Source organism: Phyllobates terribilis, unplaced genomic scaffold (assembly GCF_046119375.1).
Source record: "Phyllobates terribilis strain yellow unplaced genomic scaffold, ASM4611937v1 Scaffold_8__6_contigs__length_399053987, whole genome shotgun sequence".
Lineage (NCBI taxonomy): Eukaryota > Metazoa > Chordata > Amphibia > Anura > Dendrobatidae > Phyllobates > Phyllobates terribilis.
Window position 1 is genome coordinate 277,632,625 of NW_027362768.1, and position 21,531 is coordinate 277,654,155.

The window sequence follows — 21,531 nt, forward strand, 5'->3', positions numbered from 1 at the left end:
CTTTGGTTGTGCGCAGAGAGCATTTCAGAAGACAGAGAAGCGGGATGGTGATGCTAATTATGGCGTCATCGCCGCTCACGATCTTGGTGGAATCCTCAAAGTTTTGGAGGATGGTACATATGTCTGACATCCATGTTCACTCCTGAGGGATAAGTGTGTGAATACCGACAGCCTTGTTGATGCTGGTACTCAACAACTGCCCTCTTCTGCTCACAAATCCTTCCCAACATCTGCAGTGTAGAGTTCCAACGCGTGGGGACATCACACACCAGTCTGTAAGCCGGAGCTGCAAATGCTGCTGAAACACGGCAAGGGTGGCGGAAGCTGTAGGTGATTTTCTAAAATGGCACACAGGCGGCGTACTTTAACAAGCAGATCCAGCAGCTCTGAGTAGGATTTGAGAAACCACTGAACCACGAGGTTAAGCACATGGGCCAGGCATGGTACGTGTGTGAGCTCGCCTCGCCTCAGAGCCGCCACCAGGTTCCGGCCATTGTCACACACGACCATGCCTGGCTGTAAGTTCAGCGGTGTGAGCCACAGATCTGCCTGCTCTTTCAGAGCTGTCCACAACTCTTCAGCAATGTGCGGTTTGTCACCTAAGCATATTAGCTTCAGCACAGCCTGCTGCCGCTTGGCCAAAGCAGTGCTGCAGTGCTTCCAGCTTGTGACTGATGTGGTCATTTCAGAGATGGAGGCTAAAGAGGAGGAGGAGGCTGAGGAGGAGGTGCAGGATCTGTAGACTGTGGGGGCAGCTCTGATTGACCTAGGACCCGCAATCCTTGGCGTCGGGAGGACATGTTCCGTCCCAAGGTCCGACTGGGTCCCGGCTTCCACTATGTTAATCCAGTGTGCCGTCAGCGAGATGTACCGTCCCTGCCCACAAGCACTTGTCCACGTGTCCGTGGTTAGGTGGAATTTTCCAGTAACTGCATTGTTGAGGGCACGGCTAATGTTTTGGAACGCGTGCTTGTGTAATGCGGGGACGGCACACCAGGAGAAATAGTGGCGGCTGGGAACCGAGAGCGCCAAACATGCAGGGAAGGGACCCAAGCATCCACCCGAGCAAGTCGCAAGTACTCGGCGAGCTCCTGTTATCATTAGGAGGTTCGTCCAATAAAATTTGATTTGTACTCCAATGGTTGATGATTTGAACATTATACTGACTCATTTGCATCGATCATTTAAGAAGATGAGAGAAAAATAGCATTTGCATAATAATTTGGAATGCGGTGCAGAATTCTTTAAATAGGTAAGTGTACACTGTCCAAAAGATTTAAAACTATCATAATATTTAATCAAACTTCTATATGTTGGAAACAAAAAGGCACAGAGAGGTATGTGGCAATAGTTGTTTTTTTTTAAGTATATTATATATATATTTTTAATATAGACAGGTGGTCCGGTTTTAAGATAGTAAAACCTGTCCTTCGGTACTATAGGCATAAGAGGATTATAATGATCTCAATCTGGGCTACCGCCCGGGGCCCGAAGCTCCAGGGGGGCCCATGACCAGATTGCTCTCATTATAATATTTTTTGCGCCAACATCGATGATGCTTATCGTCAGAAGGGAGCGCTCCTCTTGCTCCGCTGCTGGAGAGAGACGGAGCGTAGCTGCCGCTGTCACCTTCTCTATGACTCAGCCGGAGCGATGATGTAATCGCGCTGCTGTGTCGTTTACCATGTACGCTAGAAGAGGAAGGAAGGAAGAGCTGCAGGGGATCGCTAGGAGAGGTGAGGTATTCTTTTTTTTTTTAAGTGAATGAATTGGGGTGGGAGGATGGGTGACAACATTGCACAGTATGTGATAATGAATTGGGGTGAGAAGCTGGGTAAGAGCACTGCACAGTATGTGATAATGAATTGGGGTGAGAAGCTGGGTGAGAGCACTGCACAGTATGTGATAGTAAATTGGGGTGGGAGGATGGGTGAGATCACTGCACAGTATGTTATAATGAATATGGGTGAGAGGGGGGTATGTGACTATAATGAATTTGGGGGTATGTGACTATAATGAATCAGTAGTATGTAATTTTAATTTTGGGGTATATAATTAGAATGAATTGGGGACAGGACATGTAATTATAATGAATTGGGGGAGCTGGAGGAGCACAGTGGGGGGTTGAGGACTCAAGAGAGTGACTGGTAATGAATTCGGAGAAAGAGCACAGGGGCTAATTAATTTATATTCTATTGGGCGGGGAAACATTGACTAATTATAGTTACTGGGGGTCAAAGTGGTGGTGTATTTATATTTTGAATGGTGGGTTGCACAATGGCTAATTAATTACAAGCATATATTAATGGTGGGTGCATGTCTGTATTCAGCCGCACAGTGTGGGGGATTCTTTTTTCAGGAAACAAATGTGTGTATATGTATAATGAGGGACATAGATATGTGACGTTTTTATTTTTAGGGTCGCGGTGAACAGTGTGGCCAACTCTGCAGTGGCCACATCACAGCTTTAGGACGTCAACAAGAAGGTTTGATTAGACGGAGAAGAAACTAAGAAAATGGCTGTAATTAGATGAGACATCATAAGTTACTCGCTGCAAATATTTATTCTGTATCTGCACCATTCAAAGATTTACATAGTGATCAGCGGCACTAAATGACCACTGATTGATAAACCATGATTATTGTTCCCGGCAATGCGAGTCCTGTTTACAGAGGACGATGATCTTTTGTGCTGCACAAAAAGTCATTTCACCTGATGAACGAGCGTTTTGCTTATTCATCGGGTGATTGGCAGCCTGTTTACACTGGAAGGATATATCATAAGAACGCTCCTTCATTGATTATCTTTCAGTGTAAATGCAGCTTTATTTGCAGAGATGTTTGAAGTAATACTTTTGTTTGCAAAAAAAACTCCCTTATTATGTAAAGCACCGTCACTTAGCATATAGGGTTTTCCCTTGTTATGTTCAGCGCTTCCATAGAATCACCTCTTTATGTATAGCCCCGTCCCTTATTACATAGCATCCCCTCTTGTTATTTATAGCCCTGTCTCTTATTACATAGCACCCCCTCTTGTTATGTATAGCCCCGTCCCTTATTACATAGGATCCCATCTTGTTATGTATAGCCCCGTCCCTTATTACATAGCATCCTCTCGTTATGTATAGCCCTGTCCCTTATTACATAGTATCCCCTCTTGTTATGTGTAGCCCTGTCCCTTATTACATAGCATCCTCTCTTGTTATGTATAGCCCCGTCCCTTATTACATAGCATCCCCTCTTGCTATGTATAGCCCTGTCCCTTATTACATACCATCCTCTCTTGTTATGTATAGCCCTGCTCCTTATTACATGGTATCCTCTATTGTGCACCAGAGCACCTATAAGTTCATCATCATGTGACCTGTCACATGACCTTCCAAAAATATCATGTGGCATGTCACGTGATACATCGTGTGCTGGGGGGCCCATGCACCCTAAACTGCCAGGGGCCCTGGCTACTCAGCTGTTACAGACACTGCACATCTCCATTCAATGTTTAGCAATTGCTGGTAGGTACTTCACATCAGCTTCTTTTCTCATGAAGACACTGGAGCCTATTACAGCTGATCAGTGAGGGTGACAGGTGTCAGACTTCACCAATCTGATGTTGATGACTTAGGCCTTATTCAGGCATCTGTTTTTCATCTACGAGTGCTATCCATGGTTTTCACGGATAACATTCGTACCTGTGATAGTCTACGGAACATTCACATGTCCATGATTTTTCAGTGGTCCGTGGAAAGTCACAGAGACATATCCAATTTTGATCTGAGGGTTGAATCAAAATCTGCAATTTAAGACTGTGGGTCCGTGAAAAATTCGGACCGCACTCAGATGACATCCGATTTTCATAGAGTTGCAGAAAGGAGAAGGTGGAAAAACTGTATTTTTTTCTCCACATTCGAGAAAAACTGTTTTTCTCGTACTAGCGATAAATGGACGTCTGAATGAGGCCTTATCCTGTGGATAGGTCATGAATATCTTGTGACTCTTTAATTGCCAAATTTTACCATACATCTTGGTACTTAGCAGAAGGTCTAAATGGTACATGTGGCACCCCAGGGGTCTGGTTTCCACAGTAACAGCAATGTTATGTCTGAGAGCAGGTGGGAGGTCTCTTGGTCAGGAATCCTATGCATGCCACACCTCCTGCCCAGTCCTGGGAGGGGAAGAACTTCCCCTATATAAACCTGGGGCTGAGGCAGGGTTAGAGAGTTGAGAGGGAGAGTTCAGCCAGGAGGGCTGACAGGGAGCTGTGGCTCCGGCTGGGCCCAGCTCCTGGGCCATGCCAGAAGTAGAGACAGAGAAAAGAAGCAACTATGGGAAGAAACAACAGGAGCTCTGTGGGAGCAGTGTTACAAGGAGTCAGGGGCTGGCAGCTGCAGAGCTCGCCCTGACTGAGAAGATTTCTTACCGGACCCGGAGTCCGAGGCTGTGGGGACTAACTCCTACCCAGCAGCAGAATCCGTCAGGCAGGGGATTTCAGGTCCTCTGGCCAAGAAACCCGAAGGCACGGTCACACGCATGGGACCAGCACCGCCGTCGTGGAGCGGAAGCTACTAGAAGGCCCCGAGTCACCGGCCATACGGGTGAGCACCAGACGGTACACTCAGGGACGTGGGCTACTTATACTCGCTTCTAGCAAGGTAGCCAGAAGAGTATCGTTAGTTTGGGAGGCCTACAACTCCGCCTGGCCAGGGGAGATCCCATCTGCTCAAGGACTGACCAGGCCCCGATCGCTAGCAAGTACTCCGGGAGGGTCTATCTTTGTCACCAGTAAAGACCCTGAACTACACGCATCGTCTCTGAGTGGTTCCTGCTACCCCCATCATCCACGTCGGCTGCCCTGAGGCCATACCCCTCCCGTTGGGGGTTATACCATCCCCGCTGCACCATCCTTCCACCGGCCTCAGCGGTCTGCCCTGCAGCGGCAGCTCCAAAGCTGCATTCAACGGGTGGCGTAGTCATCCAACATCTACCGCTAATCCAGCGCCACTTAGTCTGACTCCCTGGGCACGGACCGGATCACCGCCACGAGACTACAACCCTCAAGAGATCCGGCTCCGGGTAAGCTCCCGCGTGCGCAACGCAGCGCGACACAGGCCCAGGGGCGCGTCATACACAATGTGAGTTGACAATATCAACTACAGTAGAGTGGAAAATACATAGAATTTTTCATCAGAAAATGAACTATCAGGTTTATGTGATAAATGTATTTGTTTTAATTATTCCCGATAGTTTTTTTCCATATCACAATCCTTATTAAAAAAAAAAATACATCCACATGTACGTTAATGGCTATGAAAAGACTCAGACCTATCTTTTGTATTGAAGAGTCTAATGAGCGCGGCAATGGTCACTGTGAAGGGAGGAGGAGCAGGGTCAGCTGTGACATCACCTAATGTGATTGGAAGATCCTGTGTTATCAACTAAAGTTGTAATCCTGCCTCTGATAATAATGAAACTGCTGAAAACTATTCCTTCAAGGGCAGGAAGGATGAATATAAAACGTCCCTAGTGGCCAGTGTGAAAATTGCAAAGTTAATCATTTTATTTTATGAAAAAAAAGAACATTGCTAAAAAATATATTTTTAAAAAAATACACGTAACACAAAAATCTTTGACTGGAGATTACTCAGCTAGGGGCTTGCTTTGATTTCTTTAATTGTGTGAGGGTTGCTTTTTTATAAAATAAAAAAAATGGAAAAATAGTAGAGTGTGAATTTATTTGCCCATCTCATTCCACAGGCCACGACATTGGTCTGTAGCTCCTGTACGGGAGAGAGAGACCCGTTCAGACTTGACAGCATCTGCAGCTCTTTTGAAGCCCTCTTGGCGAGACATGGCATGTGTATCAGGGCGCAACAATGACATTGCACCAGGCCGGCTAATCAAAAGTAGAGCTGCAGATGTCAGCAGGTCAGAAGTGGTACGTCCTGTCACATGCAGAGACCACTGACAACTGTTGTAGCTGATGGATTAGGATGTGCAAATTGATTCCCACCTACTCTAACAAAAACTAATTGTACATACAGTGTCAGACTGTGGTTGCAAAGGCCCACCAGTAACATTGACTTGGAGGGCCCACTGTTCAGCTTCATGCAAATATTATATTACCCTCTTTCACAAATTTACTTCTGCTTCTATATAAAAATAAGCTAGGTAATTTGTTGAATCAATGATGAGATACTGCGTTTGTCTGTACATAGGGAATTAATGTATTGGCCACCTACTGCTCATGTTGGGAGTAAAAGACTTACTCTTGCATAGGGGCCCACCGGAGGATTGTCCTGTTCTCCTGTGGGCCAGTTCGAGCCTGCCCAATGTACTGTCTGATATTGTATGGGCAAAAGATCACCCTTATTTTCCAAAATAAGAGAATAAAATCACATTGTATTATATTAAGCATTTATAATTACAAGTATAACCAATGTTACAAATGTTTTATAAAAAAAGAAAATTATAATGTAAGCTATAAGCCATTAAAAGAAGGAAATTTAACAGTACCCCAAAGCAGAGGCTGCAAGTCAATGTTCCCAGCCGCCCTCCCTTCTCTTGATACAAAAATCCTCTTACTTGATGTGTGTCATTACAGTCATAGACCCAAGTGTACATTTGTCATCAAAAAGTAAGCTGCCACCAGATGGTACCCTTCTACCTGCGTCAGCTGGAGATTTTAGCATGTGTCATCTTGAAGAAGTTAGGGATTTGTTTCAAGTCACACTGTAATGGAAAGTGTCAATTTTAAAATGTTTACCATCAAGTTTAATCATAAAAGAAAGTGCTCTGTGATCTTACTGATAATAACAATTTTACTGCTGTCACAAAACATAATTACTGAGCTGCTCTCAGAGTTTATTGTAACAAATGACATATCACACCAACACAAACATAAATCTGTAACGTGAATCATTGGGTAATATAGACTTTACCCCTTGTGTATAAAGCTTTGGCAAGTGCTAAACAAACAATTTTTGGCTAAACACGGTTGTCGCACGCCATGGCACTTTAAGCAATTTGCGTCAGATGGCTGCTTTAATAAACTTAATTGGTGCCCAAGCTATACTAATAGAGTTTGTAAGATACAATCGGTCTTTTGGCTCTTTCCCTCTTTCTCAGCAATTTTTGGAGCTGCCATACAAATAAATGAAGAGGGAAGCTCGTGCGAGATCTCTCCACTGACAGTGCACATGACAAGCCCCATTCTCCAAACAGAAGGGGCCCCCATCTGTAATACATTTATGGCATACCCTGAGGATGTACTATAAATTAAAGTTGAGCAAAATGATTCACAGGACTCTGGTCCACTGGCCACATCGGGAGGCGGTGGCTGCAGGACCAGAGCGCTATGAACATCTCTCTACCCGCCATCATTCCCAGGGCATCTTTTGATAATTAGACTCAGTGTGTCGTCATTAAGTCATATTAAACCTGATTAGCTACTATGAGCATCACTGAGTCTTCTTAGCATATCAATTGTGTGTTTGTTCTTTGCCATTTCGTTTGGTTATTAGCATGTCAGCTTTGTTTGGAGGGGTTATCCAGGACTATTTAATTTTTTTCTCATGGTGCTAAGAGTTGACAGCAGTTGCTAACTATCTGCCCATTCTTGCCGGTGCCCTCAGAGCGGTCGCGGACCACTCCTGGTGCTTCATTTGACTTCACGTCAGCAGAGCAGCTCTACCTCTTCTGGACTGCTCTATTGACAGGACGTCAGTGCGCAGCTAGGCAGCACGGATCTTGTCAATCAGCATGACATTGGCAGTCACGCCCTGTCGACAGAGCAGAGCAGAAGAGAAGCTGCCCCTCTGTCCATGTGATGTCACCGGAAGTAGCAGAATCAATGGCAGGAGCGTTCTGTGACAAAACAGTTCTTAGGCCCATAAGAAAAAAAATTAAAGTAGTCCCGGATAACCACTTCAGAGGACTGCCATGTAATGTTACTTAAAGTTTGCTTAGATATGACTGCTCGCTGAGGGCCCCATTTTTTGTAGTTTTTAAACAGTTGTAGTATCAAAAATAGTTGTCTTTATGTGACAGACACTACCTTAAACAGTGAATTTTTGTTTTTTTGGCGTTTTCCTTTTATTCCTCTCATATTTCAAATAGCCATAACTTTTTTTAATTCAAGCATTCACACTGTAGCTATGTTATTTATGTGCTATTACTATTTACTCATTTACTTACTACAGGGTATATGCTTATTTTTTTTTTTCTTGGGTTTTGTCTGCGAAATTGCAGCAGTGTGAACGTTCACCTACACATTGCATGTATGGCAACTTATGCACCTGCTCATTTTTTTGGTTTTGCTGTAGTTTCTTGTACTTTTTACAATGTGACCCCGCTTTTTGAGCTAGACATTTATCTACCGTATATAGTTTCCCGTAGGCCGGTGTCTGAACAGTTAGGCCCCTGTCTTGCTCTGACTTTATCTACATTGAGGTCGGCTGACACAATGTGAGGTTTTAATACTAGAGACAGGCTAGAATTGTCCCTATTGGGTACATCTTGTCGCAGTGGGATGGCTTTTATGTTTTTGTGTTCAAAATAGCGTTAACTAAGTAGCCTATGTTATTTATATGCACTGTTACTATTTACTTATTTACGTCCTACAGGGTATATGCTCATTTTGCTTTTTTCTTGGGGTTTGTCAATCACTGGGTTTAGCAACTCACCGTTGAGCCCAGCTAATGGCTGCAGAAGTCACATGCTCCATAGTCGTGTTGTCACCGCTGCAGCATGTCAGCAAAAACTAGAACAGCTGCAGAGAGGCATTGCTGGAGGACAGCAGGATAAGTAAAAGCTGATTTTTCTATTTCCAGTTACCGCAAGCCAATTAACATAAAAAGCTCATACACAGAAAACACCTTTAAGTATATATTTCCTTGAGGGAATTTCCACTGTGGACCACCTGCAGACGAAAATGCACAGTGACAAATACGCAGAGGATTTCTTGGTGACAATACAGCAGTTTCTTCACGTTTCACCTTGTGCATAGCTTTTCACCGGGAACAACATGTTGAGAATACGGTAATTCTTTTGTCCTGTTGATGCTAAATTATAGAACCCCCTTATCAACTATTAACAGCTATACATTAAACTAAACTTTTTCATTCCCTTTCAGTCTTAAACACCCATATCCATATGCAGCAATGTCTATCAAGAATTATTATGCAACTGGAAGATGAAGAAACAGATAAAAATAACCCTCGTTCTCCACTGTGCACATTACAGCAGATGGTTTTCAGAAAGATTTGGCTTGCTTCTTCTTTTATCTGTTGCTATTTTTCTTTTTTCTTTTCCCAACAGTGAGAACGTGGTTTATCAACCAAGGAGGTGGTCCGAGATTGTGCTGCCAGGTAATGTGCCATCTTTTCACATTACCAGAGATCATCCATGTCAGGATTGTGATACGGGTCACAAAGAATACTGTGGTGAAAAAGAAGCTGTGAATATCCCACTGGTTATACCATCAAAAGATCTTAAAATGAAGTATTTCTTATAATAATGCTACAGAGGTGATGATGCCAATTATAGGATGCCATCTCTCATATCTAAAGCTTTCATCAAAAGTTCGTAAAGTCGGGATTGTATGGAATAGATGAGCAAAACTGAATAGAAAAAGAGACTTCAAGTTCCTACTTTTGTCTTCACGCCGCTGTGTTATATTGAGGACTATCAAGGATAACATTCTATTTGACCACAAACATCCAGATATGGTAGATATGTTACTTCTTTAAGACTGTGCCAAGGTTTCCAAGCTGCCACGATGCATTTAAATGGGCATTGGATGGTCACCCAAGATGGCCTGAGCTAAGGACAAGTCTACTCTACACACAGATTTCTAGATTTGTCTCCTGGGATAAAGCTATAGAGATGACGATGGATACTATCCGCAGCAGGTAAGATCACAGCATTAAAAAAAAAAATCAAAGAACCCATGCTGTCTGCCCCTGATTACCCAGCATATAAAGCTGTTTTCCATCTGTATAAGTTATATTGCTAAATTTTAATTAGATTCAAGATGGGGAATAGGAAAGTGTTTACTCCCTCTACCCCACCCATCCACCCCCCAATGAATGGTGATATCCCCTAGGCAAGTCATGGGCTAGAATGATAGCACTCGTACAAGAAAAACTGACATCTGTATGAGGCCTTAAAAAGATTATGAGTGCACACACAGCCTATCTGTGTTTTTCACAGATGACACTCGTAGCCATGAAAGACTGTGGGGGCTGTTCACATGTCTGTGATCTTTCGCAGACTGAGCGGTCTGTGCAATATCGCAGAGGCATGTTTGATATTTATCCAAGTGTGGGATCGAAATCGCCAATGGAATTCCATGGGTCCGTGAAAAAATCGGACCGTACTCGGATGCCATCCAAGTGCTGTCTGTTTTTCACAGACTGCTAGATAGGAAAACATAGAAAAACTTTTTTTTTCCTGCTTTTTCATCTGATAAAAACTGATGAAACTCGGACCAGACTCTGATGGAACTCTGATAAAAAAATCACTAATGAAATTTGGACCAATTTTCTTGTACGATAAAATCGCTGATATTTGAATGAGACCTTACTAGTGACCCCCATATTTGTGGCTAAGTACATGCAATTTCTAAATTCTTCACTCACTTTCTAACTAGCCTTTATTAAAAAAAAAATGCTCCTGCAGATTGGTTGTAAGTCCTTTATCTGGAGCAGAGTTTCCCAAACTCCAGTCCTCACGACCCCCAACAGGTCATGTTTTCAGGATTTCTTTAGAATTGCACAAGTGATGGAATTATTAACATATCAGAAATTGCCACAGATTCTCTCACTTGTGCAATACTAGGGACATGAAAACATGATCTGTTGGGGGCTATGATGTCTAGAGTTTGGGAATCATTGATCTAGATGTTTGCTTTTACAAAAATGTTACAAATCTGTCAGAGCTCCTGCTCTTGGTTTTATCGGATCTCTGCTCTTTCGCTCCCTTCTCCTTCTCCTAGTGTTAGAGATAGCAGCAGGCCGGAGAAAGGGGTTGTACACAGATTTGTAGTAGCATGGAGAGGGGAGAAAGTATCTCAGAAAGGGCAAAGAACACAGGCTATAGAAAAGGGAGAAATCACATGAAGAGGAAATAAGTGCAGGATAGAAGCTGTGTCTATATAATAGCTACTGAAGACTTCTACATCCTAAATACGCATACGCCTCAAATCCAGTTTATATTAGTGTGAGAAAGACTACCCCAAGTGAAAAATCTGAGGCTGCGAACTGCATATCGTGCCGTCTGAGGAATAAACTTTGTACAATTTTTTTATTTATAGGTAATCACTAAGATATGATTTTTAAAACAATAACATTTTCCTACTTTTAAAAAAGCTTATGTTCTAGTATTCCTCAATGCAACAAATATATTGTTTAACATAATATATGAATATACTTTTGTCTGTATAAAAATGTATAGGTATATTTCCAAAACTAAGGCAGCACTCTACCTTTTCAGTGAAAATGAATGTGGATCCTTTTTATGTACAAGGGTATGGGTGAATAAATGATGCATGGCCCTTTTTCCCTAAAAGTTTGGAGTTTTTGTTATATTATCAATGATTCTTATAATTAGTATGTGCTAGGGCGTAGTCAGTTATCCTGCAAAAGCAATTCAGTTTTAGTCATGTACACAACCTAAGGCCTCCCTAAAATCATATTACAGATCTGTACCAGTTCCATATTGTATTGATCTTTCTACTTATCCCATGAAGCTTTCATGTGCTTTCCTGTGCTGCCTACTAAAAAAAATCATTTTCCTCCACATAAGACAATAGACATTGAAAAATAATCTTTCTGTATAATAGACCTGTGAAAATCTCCGTATGGTCGTGTATGAGAACTGTTTTTTATCCCGCAACATTGGATACATCAGTGGGAAAAAAAAAGCTGAAAAATTAATTTCTCTCTGTATTCATGCCAATATGGACCTCTTAAAAAGGGCATATCAAAAGGTCAAAAATGCTCAGTTTTTGCATTTTATTATAGCTGTTCCCTTGAGTATTCAATATATATATTTTTAAATCAGCCAAACAATTCCAGAGATATGGGTCTTTTAATTTCAGGCTACTTTTTATGGTCTTTACAAAGGGGATAGTGCTCAAAAGGCAATAATGCAAAACAGTCTAAAGACATGCCACCAGAGGATCCTGTTAGCCATGCTCCCTGGATAAAGACCATAAAAATTAGCGCTAATAAAAAGGCCCACCGTATGGAGGATTTTTTAAAAAAACTGGAATCCTCAGCGGAGCAGAGGGAATAAAATAAATGCAAAAACTGGCAACTTTTGACCTGGCGATAGGTGCTCTTTAAGAATTCCCTATGGGTACAAATACATATAGAACTTAATGTTTCAGCTGTTTTCCCTCTGATGTATCCGTTAAGGTTATCTTTGGTGTGTTCATTTTTGGCATTATCATAAGATCACATTAACATCACATAAAAAACAGACATGATTCCTGGCCTCATTTATCTATTGAGGTTAGGTACTTCGGCAACTGGACCCTGGGTCGGACTGGGGTGTCTGGGGCCCACAGGGGAAACTGACCCTAGGGGCCCACCCTACAGCTATATGCACATACCTGTTAGCCGTTATCCTTGTAATAGTGGTGCGTCGACTGTAAAACACAGGCGGCTCCTGCACATCTACTGTGCACATACTATAACTGGGATGTACACAGAATTCCGGTAGTTTGCATTAAAGGGGTTCTTTGATGAAAACAAGTCATCACTAGTGTTGAGCGATACCTTCCGATATCAGGAAATATCGTATCGGATTGGATCGGACCGATACTCAAAAAGTATCGGATATCTCCGATTCCGATACCGGAAACCAATGCAAGTCAATGGGACACTAATATCGGAATGAAAATAAACCCTTTCTTTCCTTGTATGTTAATTCTACATGAAGTAAAACAACTAAGAATAATGTAGAATGTATTATGCGAAAAGCCGGCCATTCATCAGCGCATACACCGGTACCCGACAATTTACAACAGAAAGAATAGAGCTTCACACATAGATTAGATAGATAGAACCATGTCAGTCACATATATATGAAGTACTGTGACAGTGTTGCTTACTGTACTTGTCATTTAGTGTAAAGGATTTATTTAAAAAAATAATAGTGTTTTCATGCACCGTCTCTTTAAGAAAGCCGGCCGGCAATTCAGCAGTGGTACCCGACAATTTAGAATAGAAAGAATAGAGGATCACACATAGATTAGATAGATAGAAACATGTCAGTCACATATATAAGAAGTACAGTGACAGTGTTGATTACTGTACTTGTCATTTAGTGTTAAAATAAAGGATTTATTTAAAAAAAAATTGGCGTGGGGTTCCCCTTAATTTTAGTCTCTAGCGGAGGTTAAGCAGACAGCTGGGGCAGATGTTTGAAGCCTGGGAAGGGGGTAATACCCACGGAGCTTCCCAGGCTACTAATATCAGCCCCCAGCTGAATACCTAGCCCTTACTAGCTATTAAAATGGGGGACCCCCCCAAAAAAATGACGTGGGGTCCCCCCTATTTTAATAGCTAGCAAAGGCTAGGCAGACAGCTGGGGGCTGATATTAATAGCCCAGGAAGGGTGCCATGAATATTGGCCCCCTCCCAGGCTAGAAACACCAGCCGTCAGCCGCCCCAGAAATGGCGCATCCATAGGATGCGCCAATTCTGGCACTTAGCCTCGCTCTTTCCACTGCCCTGTAGTGGTGGCAGTGGGGTAATAGGGCTGGGGTTGATGTCAGCTTATAATGCCAGCTGACATCAAGCCCAGGTTAGTAATGGAGAGGCGTCTATAAGACACCCCCATTACTAACCCCATAGTGAAAGTTAAAAAAAAAACACAAACACCCAGAATAAAGTCCTTTAATTGAAATAAAGACACAATTCTTTATTGTTCTAAATTAAACCATACTTACCGTCACGCCCATTCCAGCTGAAGCCAACGATCTTCTGCAATAAAAGAAAAATAATAAAGCAACCTCATCCTTACCTTTCCATGGTTCCCACGACGGCTCCAGCTCTGCTACATTGAGATGACAGGCTGGACCGCAGCAGAACGCTGCCATCCAGCCTGTCATCCCGCAGACACTGAGAAGCGCAGGCATGCTTGCGCTCTGCAGTGTCTGGCTGTGACGGCATAAAGATGAGACGAGTTCATGTCCAATGAACTCGGCTCACCTCATGCACGTCACTGACAGCGTGGGAGAATTCTCACGCTGAAGCGCTGAGTGCAGGAGAATTTTCCCACGCTGTCAGTGACGTGCATGAGGTGAGCCGAGTTCATTGGACATGACCTCACCTCATGCACGTCACTGACAGCGTGGGAAAATTCTCCTGCACTCAGCGCTTCAGCGTGAGAATTTCCCCACGCTGTCAGTGATGTGCATGAGGTGAGCTCATGTCCAATGAACTCAGCTCACTTCATGTACGTCACTGACAGCGTGGGAGAATTCTCACGCTGAAGCGCTGAGTGCAGGAGAATTTTCCCACGCTGTCAGTGACGTGCATGAGGTGAGCTGAGTTCATTGGACATGAACTCGGCTCATCTTTATGCCGTCACAGAGAGACACTGAGGAGCGCAAGCATGCCTGCGCTTCTCAGTGTTTGCGGGATGACAGGCTAGATGGCAGCGTTCTGCTGCGGTCCAGCTTGTCATCTCGATGTAGCAGAGCTGAAGCTGTCGTGGGATCCATGGGAAGGTAAGGATGAGGTTGGTTTATTATTTTTCTTTTATTGCAGGAGATCGTTGGCTTCAGCTGGAATGGGCGTGATGGTAAGTATAGTTTAATTTAGAACAATAAAGAATTGTGTCTTTATTTCAATTAAAGGACTTTATTCTGGGTGTTGTGTTTTTTTTAAATACTTTACTAGAAATTCATGGTGGTCATGTCTAATATTGGCGTGACCCTATGAATTTCGGGCTTAGGGCCAGCTGATAATGCCAAGCTGGCCTTAACCCCTTTATTACCCAGTGAGCCACCGCACCAGGGCCCTGGATGAGTTGGGTACAGCACCAGAAGATGGCGCTTCTATGAAGGCGCCATTTTCCGGGGCGGCTGCGGACTGCAATTTGCAGCGGGTGGGGCCCAGAAAGCTTGGGCCTCCCTGCGCTGCGGATTCCAGCCCCCAGCTGCCTAGTTGTACCTGGCTGGACACAAAAGTAGGGCGAAGCCCCACGTGTTTTTTTTTTTAATTATTTCATGAAATTCATGGAATAATTAAGAAAAAAAGGGCTTCCCTATATTGTTGTGTCCAACCAGGTACAAATAGGCAGCTGGTGGTTGGGGGCAGCCCGTCCCTGCCTGCTGTACCTGGCTGGACACAAATATAGTGCGAAGCTCCACGTCAATTTTTTTTTAATTATTTCATGAAATAATTTTTTAAAAAAAGGGCTTCCCTATATTGTTGTGTCCGGCCAGGTACAAATAGGCAGCTGGTGGTTGGGGGCAGCCCGTTCCTGCCTGCTGTATCTGGCTGGACACAAATATAGGACGAAGCCCCACATCAATTTTTTTTAAATTATTTCATGAATTTCCTGAAATAATTAAAAAAAAATTGACGTGGAGCTTCGCACTATATTTGTGTCCAGCCAGATACAGCAGGCAGGAACGGGCTGCCCCCAACCACCAGCTGCCTATTTGTACCTGGCTGGACACAACAATATAGGGAAGCCCTTTTTTTCTTTATTATTTCATGAATTTCATGAAATAATTAAAAAAAAAATTCGTGGGGCTTCTCCCTATTTTTGTGTCCAGCCAGGTACAACTAGGCAGCTGGCGGCTGGAATCCGCAGCGCAGGGAGGCCCAAGCTTTCTGCCCCCCCCCGCTGCAAATTGCAGTCCGCAGCCGCCCCGGAAAATGGCGCGTTCATAGAAGCTGGATGCTGTACCTGGCTGGCATACAAAAATATGGCAAAGCCCACGTCAAAATTTTTGGGAAAAATTAATTAAAAAATAAATAATAATTTAAGGACTGCATCTTTATTAACTCCTCAAATGTCATTTAGTGTTAAAATAAAGGATTTATTTAAAAAAAAAATTGGCGTGGGATCCCCCATAATTTTAGTCTCTAGCGGAGGTTAAGCAGACGGCTGGGGAAGACGTTTGAAGCCTGGGAAGGGGGTAATACCCACGGATCTTCCCAGACTACTAATATCAGCCCCCAGCTGAATACCTAGCCTTTACTAGCTATTAAAATGGGGGACCCCCCAAAAAAAATGACGTGGGGTCCCCCCTAATTTAATAGCTAGCAAAGGCTAGGCAGACAGCTGGGGGCTGATATTAATAGCCCAGGAAGGGTGGCATGAATATTGGCCCCCTCCCAGGCTAGAAACACCAGCCGTCAGCCGCCCCAGAAATGGCGCATCCATAGGATGCGCCAATTCTGGCACTTAGCCTCGCTCTTCCACGCTGCCCTGGTGCGGTGGCAGGGGGTAATAGGGCTGGGGTTCATGTCAGCACCAGCTGCCATGAAGCCCAGGTTAGTAATGATGGGCGTCTATAAGACACCCCCATTACTAACCTACAAAGTGTTAAAAAGAAAAAACACACTACACCCAGAAAAAAATAATTTATTTGAAATAAAACACACCATTTTATTTAATTCTTAGTTTACTAAAAAAAAATAGTTACCTGTCCACGTTCCTGCGCTGATCTCCCATGCACAGCTGTCACATCTGGAGATGGTGACAGCTGTGCATGGCTGCTGTAAGCTCACGCTGCCGGGAACACGTCCGCTCCCGGCAGCGGGAGCCACTGACTGAGGTCACCGGAGTGCATTCCGTCAGCGCTGCTCCGGAGACCTCCTTTACGCCACTGCTGTACCGTGGGAATTTCTCACGATACAGCAGGGCCGTAAAGGAGTTGACCGGAGCAGCGCTGCCTGAACTCCGGTGAACCCGCTTATGCAATGACGGGGCTGCTTTACGGCCCCGTCATTCTAGCGGCGGCAGCGGTTCAGAGCGGTCACATTCTATGTGGCTGCTCTGAACTGGAGATCTTCGTGGGACACTCGTGGACTACTACGGAGGGGTAAGGATAAGGTTGTGGTTTATTATTTTATATTTTATTACAGGAGATCGATGGCTTCGGGGAATTAGGTGTCTAGGTGAGTATAGGTGTAGTTTTTTATTTTTTACTTTATTTTAGGTGGCGATCGGCGGGGACAGGTAATGTATGAACTAATTTATTGTAGGTAACCACTGGCCACCAATGACATGTATTTAAAATTTATTGGGGACACAGTAGGGCAATTTATATAGCAGGATCAGGCTGATGGGAACTACTGCTCCCATCGAGCTGATCCTGCTGGCACGAGTGGACGGGGGACAGACATAGGCCGATGGGAGTAGTAGTGTCACATCGGCCTATGTCTGCCTGCACGCACACACCCGCACACATCGCACAGACACCGCGCACACACACCCGCAGACATCGCACAGACACCGCGCACACCCGCACACATCGCACAGACACAGCGCACACCCGCACACACCCCCAGACATCGCACAGACACCGCGCACACACACCCGCAGACATCGCACAGACACCGCACACATCGCACAGACATCGCGCACACCCGCACACATCGCACAGACACCCACACACACCAATCATGACGGGTCTGGGAGGTGAGGCTGACCTGTGCGACCGTGGGAAAGTTCATGTGAGTTCATGCAGTCAAGCATGAACTCACGTGAACCCTCTGAGGGTACCGCGGCTACTTCAAATGAACAGCTGATCGGCATCACCTGATACCTCAGCTGTTCATTTGAAATAACCGGCGGGAAAGCGCAGCACAGAACGGGAAAGCCGGCGGTGAAGTCTTTTCACTGCCGGCTTCCCCGCCCGGGTCCTTCGCTCCCCTCTCCTTGGTGCTGCGCTCCCCGCCCGCTCCCCGCCCGGTCCTAACTTACGATCGGGATTGGAGGTGGAGAGGGGAGCGGAGGATCGGGGTGGAAGGCTGCGGGGAAGCAGTATGGGGCTGTGTGATTGTTTAAAAGCCGGCGGCTTTTTACCGCCCGCCAGCTTTTAAACAATCAAGAGAATTCTCCCACGCCGGGATGGCATTCTGATGACAGGCTGGATCGCAGCTGAGCGCTGCCACCCAGCTTGTCATCCTTCAGAGACACTGAAGAGCGCAGGCATTATGGGAACTTCCGATTCCGGTATTCGATATTGTAAAAGTATCGGAATTAAGTATCGGAATTCCGATACCGCGAATATCGGCCGATACCCGATATTTCAGTATCGGAATGCTCAACACTAGTCATCACCGATCCACAGATTAGATAAGTGATAACTTATTAATCAGTGGAATCCGAGCATTGGAAACTGGGGAATGGGGATCTTTTATCCCTGACAGGACACTTTTATCCCCATTTTAAAATGGAGCGGCAGATGGGATATCTGACCACAGCTCCATTCATCCTCTTTGGCGCTTCCAGAAAAAGCCAAGTGCAGCCCCTTATGGAATGAATGGATCAGCGGTCGAGTCGTACATGCCGCTCCATACTAATGGGGATAAAAGTTCCACATTCTGCCGATCACTGCGGGTGCCAGCAGTCAGACCCCCACCAATCAATAACTTATCACTTATCCTTGGGCCACGTTCACACGTTCAGTATTCGGTCAGTATTTTACCTCAGTATTTGTAAGCCAAAACCAGGAGAGGAACAATCAGAGGAAAAGTGTAATAGAAACACGTCACCACTTCTGTATTTATCACCCACTCCTGGTTTTGGTTTACAAATACTGATGTAAAATACTGACCAAATACTAAACATGTGAACAGGGCATTAGGATAGGTGATTACTTGTTTTCACCAGAGAACCTCCGCAAGTGCATATTTGCTGCTGTGTAATAGTCACAGGACAGGGAGGGGTTAAACGTCCAAGTATTTAATCTCTTATTGATATCAGAGAGAACAAGTGACCTCCATACACAACACAATCCACTATACCAAGACAAATAATACCTCATAACACTAATATTACCACTGGTGACATTATACACAGGAGCTCTCTATACAGTATCAGTGTACAGGTAATACAGTGATCAGCAGTGACATTATACACAGGAGCTCTGTATATAGTATATAGTGTATAGTGCACAGGTAATACAGTGATCAGCAGTGACATTATACACAGGAGCTCTGTATATAATGTACAGGTAATACAGGGATCACTAGTGACATTATACACAGGAGCTATGTATATAGTATATAGTGTACAGGTAATATAGTGATCACTAGTGACATTATACACAGGAGCTCTGTATATAGTGTCAGTGTACAGGTAATACAGGGATCACCAGTGACATTATACACAGGAGCTCTGTATATAATGTCAGTGTACAGGTAATATAAGAATCACCAGTGACATTATACACAGGAGCTCTGTATATAGTGTCAGTGTACAGGAAATACAGTGCTCACAAGTGACATTATACACAGGAGCTCCGTATATAATGTCAGTGTACAGGTAATACAGGGATCACCAGTGACATTATACACAGGAGCTCTGTATATAGTGTCAGTGTACAGGTAATACAGTGATCACCAGTGACATTTTACACAGGAGCTCTGTATATAGTGTCAGTGTACAGGTAATACAGGGATCATCAGTGACATTCTACACGGGTGCTCGGTATATAGTGTACAGGTAATACAGGGATCACCGGTGACATTATACACAGGAGCTCTGTATATAGTGTCAGTGTACAGGTAATACAGGGATCATCAGTGACATTCTACACGGGTGCTCGGTATATAGTGTACAGGTAATACAGGGATCACCGGTGACATTATACACAGGAGCTCTGTATATAGTGTCAGTGTACAGGTAATACAGGGATCACCAGTGACATTATACACAGGAGCTCTGTATATAGTGTCAGTGTACAGGTAATACAGTGATCAGCAGTGACATTGTACACAGGAGCTCTGTATATAGTGTCAGTGTACAGGTAATACAGTGATTACCAGTGGCATTATACACCGGAGCTCTGTATATAGTGTGCAGGTAATACAGTGATTACAAGTGACATTATACACCGGAGCTCTGTATATAGTGTCAGTGTACAGGTAATACAGGGATCACCAGTGACATTATACACAGAGCCTCTGTATATAGTGTCAGTGTACAGGTAATACAGTGATCAGCAGTGACATTATACATAGGAGCTCTGATAGTATATAGTTATAGTATATAGTATATATACTATATAGTATATAGCCTCTGATAGGGTAGTATATAGTTTATAGTGTATAGTGTAAGTGTACAAGTACCACACTGAATTACCACTGACGTCTCTAGTTGAAGTCATTCATCTTTGCCTTTCTTCTTCATCTGCCGCAGACCACCATCACGTCTTCCAGCCAGGACTCGTCTCTGCAGAAAATAACACACAGTTATCAATAGCTGATTGCTTCTAGATCACATTCCCCCCTTTTTCCCCGACTTCTACACTACGTCAGATGAAGAAAAAAAGCGACATAGTGCCACCTTGCAGAGTAACAGGCCCTCCCTTTTGTTCCCCCCATGGAAGATAGTATCTTAAAAAGTAAATTATATTACAGCAGTAATAATGTCCCCTTATTGGCCCTACAGTAATTATGCTCCTCTCCTGCCACCATAAACCAATAATGTATGTTCCTCATTCTGGCCCCTGTAAAGTAATTATGTCACCCATCCTGGCTCCCATAAAGTAATTATGTCACCCATCCTGGCACCCCTTTATTTAATAATGTCCCATTTATTTAGTAATACACTTAGGTCCATATATATTTGGACAGAGACAACATTTTTCTAATTTTGGTTCTAGACATTACCACAATGAATTTTAAACAAAACAATTCAGATGCAGTTGAAGTTCAGACTTTCAGCTTTCATTTGAGGGTATCCACATTAAAATTGGATGAAGGGTTTAGGAGTTTCAGCTCCTTAACATGTGCCACCCTGTTTTTAAAGGGACCAAAAGTAATTGGACAGGTTAAATAATTGTAAATAAAATGTTCATTTCTAGTACTTGGTTGAAAACCCTTTGTTGGTAATGACTGCCTGAAGTCTTGAACTCATGGACATCACCAGACATGCATGCTCAGTTGGGTTGAGATCATGTGACTGACTTGGCCATTCAAGAATATTCCACTTCTTTGCTTTAATAAACTCCTGGGTTGCTTTGGCTTTATGTTTTGGGTCATTGTCCATCAGTAGTATGAAAAGACGACCAATCAGTTTGGCTGCATTTGGCAGGATCTGAGCACACAGTATGGCTCTGAATACATCAGAATTCATTCGGCTGCTTCTGTCCTGTGTCACATCATCAATAAACACTAGTGACCCAGTGCCACTGGCAGCCATGCATGCCCAAGCCATCACACTGCCTCCGCCGTGTTTTACAGATGATGTGGTATGCTTTGGATCATGAGCTGTACCACGCCTTCGCCATACTTTTCTCTTTCCGTCATTCTGGTAGAGGTTGATCTTGGTTTCATC

General features: G+C 43.9%; 1 protein-coding gene across 2 annotated transcripts in view; it reads left to right on the plus strand.

Annotated features, from left to right (window-relative positions):
• The window catches only part of KCNJ4 (potassium inwardly rectifying channel subfamily J member 4), a 313,306-nt gene that overhangs the window by 133,912 nt on the left and 157,863 nt on the right, over positions 1–21,531 (plus strand). The window contains exon 2 of one of the 2 annotated variants that reach the window (XM_073644274.1): positions 9,313–9,905. The exons of the other annotated variant lie outside the window; for it this stretch is intronic. Within the exon in view, the coding sequence (XP_073500375.1) occupies positions 9,880–9,905 (26 nt within the window). The 5' untranslated portion in view covers positions 9,313–9,879. The remainder of the gene's footprint in view (positions 1–9,312; positions 9,906–21,531) is intronic. 2 annotated transcript variants of the gene reach the window in all.